At 33.7% G+C, this 11,136-nt stretch overlaps 5 protein-coding genes across 5 annotated transcripts; 3 read left to right on the forward strand and 2 right to left on the reverse strand.

Annotated features, from left to right (window-relative positions):
- Positions 1-308: 308 nt before the first annotated feature.
- RAD51 (recombinase RAD51) lies at positions 309-1,493 on the reverse strand (the record flags this gene model as incomplete). The annotated part of the gene is made up of 1 exon (XM_003667521.1): positions 309-1,493. The coding sequence occupies one exon, from the start codon at positions 1,491-1,493 to the stop codon at positions 309-311; it is 1,185 nt and encodes a 394-aa protein (XP_003667569.1).
- A 2,780-nt stretch (positions 1,494-4,273) lies between these two features.
- Positions 4,274-4,891, forward strand: PUP3 (proteasome core particle subunit beta 3; the record flags this gene model as incomplete). The annotated part of the gene is made up of 1 exon (XM_003667522.1): positions 4,274-4,891. The coding sequence occupies one exon, from the start codon at positions 4,274-4,276 to the stop codon at positions 4,889-4,891; it is 618 nt and encodes a 205-aa protein (XP_003667570.1).
- A 352-nt stretch (positions 4,892-5,243) lies between these two features.
- Positions 5,244-5,738, forward strand: AIM11 (Aim11p; the record flags this gene model as incomplete). Its single annotated transcript, XM_003667523.1, has 2 exons — positions 5,244-5,370; positions 5,452-5,738. The coding sequence occupies 2 exons, from the start codon at positions 5,244-5,246 to the stop codon at positions 5,736-5,738; spliced, it is 414 nt and encodes a 137-aa protein (XP_003667571.1).
- A 380-nt stretch (positions 5,739-6,118) lies between these two features.
- On the forward strand, positions 6,119-10,213 carry TSC11 (TORC2 complex subunit TSC11; the record flags this gene model as incomplete). Its single annotated transcript, XM_003667524.1, has 1 exon — positions 6,119-10,213. The coding sequence occupies one exon, from the start codon at positions 6,119-6,121 to the stop codon at positions 10,211-10,213; it is 4,095 nt and encodes a 1,364-aa protein (XP_003667572.1).
- Positions 10,214-10,282: 69 nt separating this feature from the next.
- Positions 10,283-10,657, reverse strand: IES5 (Ies5p; the record flags this gene model as incomplete). Its single annotated transcript, XM_003667525.1, has 1 exon — positions 10,283-10,657. The coding sequence occupies one exon, from the start codon at positions 10,655-10,657 to the stop codon at positions 10,283-10,285; it is 375 nt and encodes a 124-aa protein (XP_003667573.1).
- Between the last annotated feature and the right edge of the window lie 479 nt (positions 10,658-11,136).

Consider the following 11,136-nt stretch of genomic DNA (forward strand, 5'->3'; position numbering starts at 1 on the left):
AATATATATATATATATATAAGACTATATTCCATGATATAGATAATTAAAATATGTATCGGATAATAGATTACAATAGGTTGTGAAATCTTATCGTTGAAGTGAATAGAATAATAGTGGGGGGTATCGTATTTTTTGGAAAAATGGATAGATAAGAAGGAAAAGAGATTAATTTGAAAATGATGCCACAGAAAATGAAGAGAAAAAAAGAAACTGAAAAAATGGGGAAATCAATGACATTTGGGGTGAAGAATTGAAAAAATAATATCAAAGTGCTAGTATCGATAATGATAAAGACTGATTAATCAATCATTCATCTTCTTCCCTTGGATCACCAATACCATCTTCATAAATGGCAAATATACCTTCTGCTTCTGGTAAACATGGTGAATCTACAACTCTACATATTCTTTGACAACCTCTACCTTTCTTAAATGCAAGTCTAGTTGTTGAAGAATGAGCCATAATGTTACCACCAATAGGTTTCTTTGGATCAGGATTGAAACTCATACCACCATCAACTTGAGCAACAACTTGATTGGTAACAACCACTGCAACACCAAATTGATCAGCCAACCTTTGTAAAGCACGCATAAATTTAGCTAAATGCATTTGTCTTGCACTCAATTCACCACGACCTGAAAAATCAGTTCTATATAAAGCCATCACAGAATCAACAATAATTAATGAAAATCTAGATTCACTCATCATTTGTGATGCTGCATCTAATAATTTAAGTTGGTGATCTGCATTGTAAGCTCTTGCATAGGCAACATTATTTAGCGCATCATCAGGATCAAGCCCAAACCTTTGAGCAATGGAAACCAATCTAACAGGTCTAAACGTACCCTCAGTATCAATATATAAACATTTACCTTCTCCTCCACCAATATCTAAAGGAATTTGACACGTTACAGCTAAAGTATGACATAATTGAGATTTACCAGTTCTAAATTCACCGAACAATTCAGTGATTGACCCAGTTTCAACACCACCACCAAGTAAAGTGTCAAGATTCTTAGATCCTGTAGTCAAACAAATCATTTCAGATCTTCTCATATGGAAATCTGCAGCTGTGACAAACCCCAAGGGAACTAATCTAGCGGCTTCATTTAATAATTTATCAGCTTTTGCTTCTGATATACCTTTAATTTCTAAAAGTGCCTTTCTTGGCGCATAAGCGACTGCTTCCACTGTATGAAGACCATTTTCCCTTAGTTTCTTTATATCTGATGTGGTTAAACCATTTACTTGTAATTTTTCAATAGGTACGAATGAAGCTAGTGCCATATCATCTTCCACGTCTCCCTGTTCTTGTAATTCTTCCTCGTTGCTAACTTCCTGATCATTTGCCTGTTGCTGTTGAGAAGGAGGTTCCTCTTGCGTAATGTTTAAATTAGCAAGGCTTGCTTGAGATGGATCAGCCGGTGCTGTTGACATTAATGACATATGTGGTTGTTCCTGAGTTAATTGCGATTGTGCTACTTGAGACATTAGTTTAGCTTGACTCCTGAGTATGGGGAATAGATTACAGTAACGCTTGGGAATAAAATAGGTACGTAGATCACTTTAAGATGTTGAAAGAGATATATCAGTTTTTATCCGCTTGTTTTTATCTTGAATGTAAATCGGATTTTTTTGGCCTTTCAGTGTTAAAGATCAAAGATCACCCACCGATTGGAAACCAGACTGATTCGAGAAGGAGTTGTAATAATATTAGACTAGTTTAGGAATTTTAATTATCAGATTTGAAAATTTTCCTTTCGGTATATATTTCGCGTTCGCGTACCCATAAAAGTAGCTCGTTTTTGTAAACAACGCGAATGGAACACGTTTTCGAAAAGCAAATACAAAGCCAAAACAGCAAGCAGTTCGATTTGTAACTAGCGATGATGTTGGGCAATGATCCCAATAGGTGCTTAGCTTCTTTTTTCCCACCTGTACATTTAATTCGAATTAAATATTAAATGCATATTGCATGACAGATGTTATTACAAATTTCCACTTTCATGTAACATGTCGTAGGTTGCAGACAGAAGTTTCTCAGAGATCTCCTTGCAAAAGAAAGCCCGTAATCTATGGACCTCCCTAGGCATTTGAAGTGAGTTTGTGAATTTGAATTCTTAGTTACATATTGTTAACTTTACGTCGAAGGCTGCGTCTTTGCGATTACAGAACGATATAACCTATTTACATGTACGTGATAGCAGTGCTCTTGATGTACGACTTTGAAAATAAAGACTTTTACTGCACTTCAACGCTTGCTTTAGACCGAGATAGTGGTTAAGAAACGCTATACGTAACGTTAATGCAACTAATTTAAAAATACAAGATGTATTAAAATTAATAATAAAATGTTCATTTTCAGGTTCTCACCATAGTGAAGATCATATAATCCTTTCCATTATTTGTTGTCGAGAGCTTAATGAATTAATACAAATCAGTTGTCATTTTTGGGGGTTTCGATGGTTGCTGTTATCCACCGTAGAAGTTTAACAGCCGACGTATTCAATTAGCCGCTAAGCTTCTCGATGTATGTGTGTGGGTGCACGCCTGTTCTGCGGTGTTTTGACAGCGAGTCGGAGCAGAAGATCGAATACCTTCCCCATACAAAAACAAAAACAAAAAAAACAAAGAATTCTCGGTGCGGTGAAAAATTCAATGCTATTATTCACCCTTGACTATCGCATATCAGATCAGGGACGCGATTGGATTGGTACATAAGCATCCTGTATAACTATGGTTAAAAATACTAACTCAATAATTAGACATTTCTTGAATTGGTTTCTTCAGGAAGAATACTTAACGTAGAATTGAAATTTATGATCATATAAGGGGGACACGCGATGCCTTTAATCTACTCCGAGGGTATTGTTATTTCCCGTTTAAGCTGGGATTAACAAGAAATTGTAATCAATCAAGAGTTCTTAAAGGAAGGTAATATTATTATTGTGGAAGACCTGTAATTCTGGTTTTGGTATTAACGAGACTACGTTCTCAAGAATGTCATTGGCTTTATCTCAGGTTTTTTTATGCGGTTACATTCGTTTTGGTACTGATTTTTATTCCTGTGTCGGTGCCAGTACGCCAGCTAAAGAATTGAATCCAAATAAGTGGGTTCTTCTTTCCACTGTTTATGGTTCTCTACAGTTGACTGTTGAAGAAATTTCCACTATAGTTAGATGGAACTTGAGACCATGCTTGTTCATCATGAATAACAATGATCACACTATTGAAAAATTGATACAGGGTTCAACTGCTCAATATAATGAACTTCAATATTGCGAGCATTTGAAATTATTGGAAACCTTCAGTGTTAATAGGATTATGAAAAATGATGGAATTGCTACCACCTAGGAATGGAACAAACTGGCTAAAAACAAAGAGCCAACAAGAGTTAAAACTATGGTGGTTATGTTACCGGTTATGGCTGCCCCTCAATATTTAATCAAACAAGGCGAGATTGTCTGCTAAAATTAAGTCCAAGAATTACTTATGATGAAAATTTATGACGTTTATGTAATCATGGTTGATTCCCCTCTATCTAACCCAAGAATTATACGTGAATCTATAGAATATATCTATAGAAACTATCGAATTTTGACCTAATATATAATATATTCCAGCCAGTACGCCGTTACCCAATCACTGTTTACTAGTTTGACTAGAGTTTACATGGTTTACTATGTATAGGGTTCTAGTTTGGGGGGGAAGAGCTTCGGCAAATGGGCAAAGTGAATATGGAAGAATCTCTTTTGTCTCAAGAACGAGATTTAACCAAGACAAACGTCTAAAGGACAACAGTAAATAAAGAAAAATGAACGGGTCAGATGATATTGAATGGTCAATTGGTGTTAAAAACGTCAACTTATCATCCATTAGTATACAAACTGTATAATTGTGTTTCTAAACTAGCATCTTGTTAAACTTCCATAGTATTCAATTATCTCTTGTAGATTCTGACGCGCCGTCTGTGACTGAAAATATCACTAGCTACGTCATAATTGGGATTTCGAAAAAGAAGGGAAGGTTTAAACTTAAGCCTGAAATTAAAATTGAGATTGAAGGTGGCAAAATGTTAAAGGTAGCCTAATATTTAATAGACCTTGCCGACATTGAACAATAAGGAGCTAACCATTCATATCTTTATTGATTTTATCTTGGAAACTAATCAAAGGAATTTATCTTTACAAGAAATAGACTTGTGAGAAGAACTGGCTTGAAGTGAACAATTCAATAGCGGGAAAAATACATATACATATACAAAACAAATCATGTCTGATCCAAGTTCTATTAATGGTGGTATCGTAGTAGCAATGGCTGGGAAAGATTGTGTTGCTATTGCCTGTGATTTAAGATTAGGTAGTCAATCATTAGGTGTGTCCAATAATTTCGAAAAAATATTCCATTATGGTCATGTATTCTTGGGAATTACAGGGTTGGCTACAGATGTAACGACGTTAAGTGAGACTTTCCGTTATAAGTCCAACCTTTATGAATTGAAAGAAGATAGAGCCATTGAACCTGAGACGTTTACTCAATTGGTATCGAGTACATTATATGAAAAAAGATTTGGTCCATATTTTGTAGGACCCGTAGTGGCAGGGATTAACTCTAAATCAGGTAAACCATTTATTGCAGGGTTCGATTTAATTGGTTGTATTGATGAAGCTAAGGATTTTATCGTAAGCGGTACAGCATCTGATCAATTATTTGGTATGTGTGAATCCTTATATGAACCGAATTTGGAATCTGAAGATTTATTTGAAACTATCAGTCAAGCTCTATTGAATGCAGCAGATCGTGATGCCTTATCAGGTTGGGGTGCAGTCGTTTATATAATTAAGAAGGATAAAGTTATAAAGAGACATCTAAAGATGAGACAAGATTAAACGGAGAAAACTTCCCATAATCTCGGAAAATCAATCAATAAACCTTATTATATATATAAATCAATCATACTTAATATCACTACATCCATCATTAAAAGAAGAAAAACAATTTCAAAAACAAACGTACTACCTAATGCGGTACATTTCATGTTTGTATGTATTAAATTCCATGAATTTGGTGCTTTTTTATACCGGAAGGCCTTAGAATTTTCTATATGTACAGCGCTAATGAATAATTTAATGTATATAGATTAAACACTAAAATGAGTAAAGACGTCACGACAGCCTTCAATTTTAAACAAGAACTAACCACCTAAAAAGATAGCATATATCGTTAGAATACCGTTACAAAATGGAAAGCGATAATTTAAATGATTATTCAGAAAGAAGGAAACAACAGGCCTCCAGATTTGCTGGTGCAACTATCTTGACAATGATTGCTTCCAGAATGACTTATGGAAGTATACGAGCAAGGAAAGGTATGTAATGCCGTCAATCAGATAGTTATTTTCAATGGATTCATGTACGTAATATACTAACGGTTTTACATCAATGTACAGTTCGACCACAAGCTTTCCAACCTAATGATATGAAAATATTGACAGCTGCAAGGGGAGAAGCAATAAGTGCATTAGCATTAAGTACCGGGCTAACGATCGGCGTTTTTTCTATGACAATATTTGGAATAGGATGGATCTACAATATTTCTAATCTCCATGAATTTGCTTATGGTATTAAGAAGTGGTTTGGTACTGATACAGATGATCAAAATTTGGAATCGATGGATAAAGAGACAGAGGAGGTTACTCAACAGTTGAGCGATTTTTTTAGTAGAGAAAATAAATGAAGACATTGAAATATATAATACTGTGAACATTCTTTAAAAACATGTATAAATTTAATCGCAAATATAATATATTCTTACGTATTTGTAGAAGCCTGACCATAACTAATACAAGTACCTTTAGTTCAAATTTTCTGCACAAGATAATAAGAGCGCCGCCATATAGAAGTTTCGAAACATCTTGTAAGGACATGATTTCTCAAGAAGAGTGATCCGAATAAATAAAGGAAAGTATAAAACACCCTCCTTTGAAACATTTGCAGTTCACGTTCAACGGAAGATTTTCAATTCAGAAAGTTGATGCTTATAAGTGGGGAGCCTTTTCTGGTTTGTTAAATTTTAAATCCCACATTGTCAAACAAAGAGATATTAAACATATCTGAATGAATATATCAAATGATACAAGCAGTCCAGGATCAGCCTTATCCTCCTCAGCTTCAAAATTAACGAAGACTCCATCATATTCAAATAGTGTTGATTGTGGCAGTGCCAAAAAACCACCACGTAATTTGGTTCTTTCCACTTCTTTTGTCTCAACGAAAAGACTTGCCAATGACATTGACCCATCTCCTACCAGCCCGTTACAATCAAGGCAGTTGAGAAGCAGGACTTTGAAGACATTATTATCCGTTAAGGCTGAAATTAATCAATTACAACAAGAATTATCGCAAGCATATAGGAGAAAAGACGATGCAGAAAGAGCGAGAGATGCTACAGCATCGGATATATTCACAGGTGAATATTCCACTGACCATCTTCAGAAACATTCAATGAGAATTAAGAAAAATACTCAGATAAGAGAATTGGATACTACCATTAAAAGACTTGACAAACAAATAAGTGATCTAAAACGGCATTACGAAGAGATAAAAGAAGCTAATGAAATAAGAAGCCCGTCTGATGGTGACGAAAGCATTAGTGTAAAACAAGTATCAAGTGAGACTCCCCGAGGGAGTCTGAGTAGAAGCAGGAGTAAATCGTCTGATACTGGAAGTAAAACAATCGATGAAGAGTCTATAAACGAATTATCGCAAGCCGGTAGTTCAGTAATAAGCGAACCATATCGGATCATGACTGATTCTGGAGATGAACGAATACCCACATCAATTGTTCCAAATGATAGTTCAGAAACTAAAGAAACTGCCACTTGGCTTGTTAGTGACTTTATGCAAAGTTTACAAGAGACTAACATATCAGCTGACTTTTTAGTTGAAAAATCCAATGGGCTCATTGATTTGTTAAAAAAGCATCCACAAATAAGGCAAGATCTTGTATTATCCTCTTTTCTGACTACACTACAAGATTTACTATTAAATGAAAACCAATTAATTGCGTCACTAGCATATCGAATATGTAGATATTTGATTAATGGTAAAGATTTCATTAAAAGTTTAATAAAACTCCGAATTACTTCTTTTCTCATTATTTCATTAGCAAAGGAGAACTCTTACCAAATAGAACGAGAACAAGCGTTAAAATTAATACGATCATTTATTGAATATAATACAGGATTAACAAAGGGGCTCGTACAAGCCCTCATCAGTTGTGTAGAAAGACAGGATGATCCATTAAGAATAATTGCACTGGAGACATTATTGGAATTATGCTTTGTGAATCCATCTTTGATAAGAGATTGTCATGGAATGCGTGTTCTTGTGGGCTTGCTTCAAGATTATTCATCGTTCTCATTAGCATCGATCGTTCTTGATTCCATATTGCAACTTACGTCTACTCACAAAACAAGAAAATATCTTCTTGAAGATTTTAATATATCAGTACTGAACACGGCATTTTCAGATACAAACACAAAATTATCTTTAAATGTTGAGAAAATGCAAAATTCATGTCTTCTCATTTCTCGAGTTCTTAAGAATGATAATGGATTCATGCTTTATTCAATGAATAATTTCAAACCAATAAAAGAATTATTATCATTTATTCAAGTTCCAATATGTGCTCAGTATATTATAGATGTCTTACTAGATGCATTGCGAATAAAACCGTTACCTTATAGATCCAAAATAAAGAGCTCTAAACTTATACCTTCACAATTTGCTAAGGAATGCTTACCAATAAATCAACATATTGCACTTTTAATAATGATACTAGACAATAGTAATTTCCCCGGATATATGACAGATCTAATTCATTCTGTAGACAAATGTGATATCAATCCATCATTATTGGTCAAATGTAGATATTTATTGACTGAATATTTCAACTTAAAGATGAACCTCGTTGATATAAGAATGACTTCAATTTCTAAACCAATCCCCAAGGATAAATTTGTTTTATTTCAAGAAACTTTTGAATTCAATAGAATAACATCTCAAATGAACAAAAATAGGAATACGTTAGGTCTATCATGCATAAATTATGAAACAAACATGAAAAATTTCTCTCATCATATCAAGGAAAATACATTAGTTCATGAGATTGATGAATTAAGATTTAGGAAAATGGTTTATGATTCCAAAGTCTTACAAACCAAAGATTTTACACTTTGGAATTGGAATACTATACAAGAATTACTTGAAGGTCCATTAATGAATACGAAACAATTAGAAGAGTTAGCTAAATCCACGAAGTTTATTAGAAGATTGTTAGTGTTTTATCGACCAATGAGGTTGAGGTTTTCCAATGTTGATAAAGGAACAAGGTTGGCACAAAAATATATTCATGTTGGATGTAAATTTTTCAAAATGTTAACGACAAATCCAGAAGGTGTAAAAATATTAAAAGATGATAGTAAAATAATTCCTCAGGTAGCTTCTTCGTTATTTAAAGCTATGGAGGGGAACACAGTGGGGAATATTTTCAATGAAAATGCGTTGAAGACTAAAATTGTTCAAGGTTATTTCAAGTTTATTGGTGTGTTAACGCAATCTGTTCAAGGTGTTAAGATACTAAGCCGTTGGAATTTTTTCACTGTTATTTATAAAATGTTTGATTTTGACTCTAAGATTGGGACAAAATTTCTGTTATTAATTTTACCGGAATTAGATTTACATCATTCTTCTCACTGTTGCACTATTATAGGGAAGGCTTTAGTTGTTTCCAATGAAAAAGTCAGAATGAAGGCTACTCGACATATTGGAGAACGATTAAAAGAACTATTGAAATCGAAAACTTTTGATAATATTTCAGAAGAACATGAAAAATTAAGACAATTTAAGATGGAAATGTTAACACGACAACTATATGATTTAAGCCCAAATGTAGTTGCCATTGCTGATGAGGCATTATATGAATGTATCGTTGATAGTGACAAATCCAAAGAATTTAGTATTTCATTTAAGACTTTTTTGAATCAAATGGTTTTCATTAGATCACCAATTTTATTTGAATTATTAAGTAAACCGTATGGGTTCCAGTTGTTGAATGAAATCAATTTTGTTTATAGTGAAAGAGAATCATGGTTATCACAAAAGAATAAAGAATACGTTTCCATTGTGGAAAATTTCTTAGCAAAGAAACAAAATTCATTCAGACAAACTGGTCATTCCCATCAAAATGATCGTTTACCTTTACATTTCTATGGGAGTTTATCCAAGACTGAAGATGGTATTACACTTCTAAGTCGAACAGGTGATTTGGTACGATTTATGAATGTTATTAAAAGATATGTCACTAATTTTATGGAAGATGAAACTCTAGATGAAATCTTGGAGGTGAAGGAATCATTATGGTGTTGTGGATTCATTGGTTCTACTGAATTAGGTATTGGTCTGTTGGATAATTATTCGTTGGTAGAGAATATCGTTCAAATTTCATACCATGCTAGTGTTACAAGTGTTAAATTTACTGCTTTTTATGTGTTAGGGTTAATAAGTAAGACGAAGGAAGGATGTGAAATATTGGATGAGTTAGGTTGGAATTGTTGTCTCGATGTTAAAGGTGAGCCTGTTGGTATTACTTTACCTACAAAATTGGATAAATTCTTATCATATAAAGAGAAAGAATGGTCCATGGAACATGAATATAAGACAGAAATGATTGAAATTGGCCTTGACGATGGCGATTTAGTTAATAAGGTTAGTCCAATTGAATTCAATTTAGATCATTTATTAACAGAACAGAATTTGATAGAGAATACACTTAATGATGATGAGAATGATCCATCGGAGCAAATACGTAAAATGAAGGAATCCATTGAAAATAAACAAGTATCTGAATCATGTAACTCCAATGTAAAAGATGATGAAGCAACTATCATTGAAAAAGTTGTCACAACGGTTAGTCAATTGGGTAATCATATTCTTTCTAGTAATGCCATTAATGAAATAACTCAGATGAATAATCGTTACGGTCCCAAATTATTTGAAAATGAAAAGATATTCACTAAAGTCATGGAGATGATGGAGAAGTTTAGATTTAAACCTCATGTTCGAAAATTTTTATGTGATTTATTTATTAATAAGAAGACGCTAGAAAGTATTATTCTGTCTGCCAGGAAGGAAGAGAAAATAAGGAAGTAATAATAAAAAGTTACGAAAAATGTATCCGCGCATATATAAATATATATATTCATGCATTAGTACATTTATTCATTCTAGTATATCTTTATATAATAAGGGAGAGTCTTTATATAATTTATATGAATCGATCAATTCATTTGGTAGTTCAAAATTTTCATTACCATTAGTATTTTGAATCACTCTTGTAATTTGTCGATTATACCATTCCAATTTGGGCACTTTCTGTAAAGCACCTACAGATATGAGTCTAGGTTCAGCGGTGTCATGATTTCGCTGTTGTTCAAAATATTCAGGGTCTAGTTCTTTGAGTACGGCAACCACACTATTAATTTTCCTGAGAAGCGTTGTATACTCTTTCTTCAATGCAGCGTCTTGTTTCACGAACTCATCATTTTTGACTACTAATTTATGAAGCTCTTTCTCTAAGATGGGATCCTGGCTCATCGAGTCTCTCGCTGTTGATTATAATTATATTCTAGTGTTCTTCAATGGCCATTTGGGATGAGTTATACCAGCTACGGATAAAGTTTCATTGATCAACCATAATAACCAAGATTATCGATATAGTTTAAAGTGGATGAATATACCTATTTCATCCGATGGACTATCCGTATTTAAATTTGAGGGTATATAAAAATAGACTACCCATGAGTTGGTTACGGCTACAAAGGTTTTTATTTCAGCACGTGATGGGATTCTGTAAGCAAAAAAGGGAACGCCACCACAGTTAGAGGCATCAACTCGACAGATATAGCCACAGTTCTCACATGATTCAATAAAAGTGACTAACTCTTGGAACTTTCACTGCTGAAACGAACGTAACATAATATGACTTCTCCTTCTGTGAGTTGAGTCTCTATTTCCTTTTTTTTTTCTAGTTTAATGGTTAACGGTTATCCGAAGGACAACGTACTACCTGTACA

This window comes from Naumovozyma dairenensis, chromosome 1 (genome assembly GCF_000227115.2).
Source record: "Naumovozyma dairenensis CBS 421 chromosome 1, complete genome".
Taxonomy (NCBI): domain Eukaryota; kingdom Fungi; phylum Ascomycota; class Saccharomycetes; order Saccharomycetales; family Saccharomycetaceae; genus Naumovozyma; species Naumovozyma dairenensis.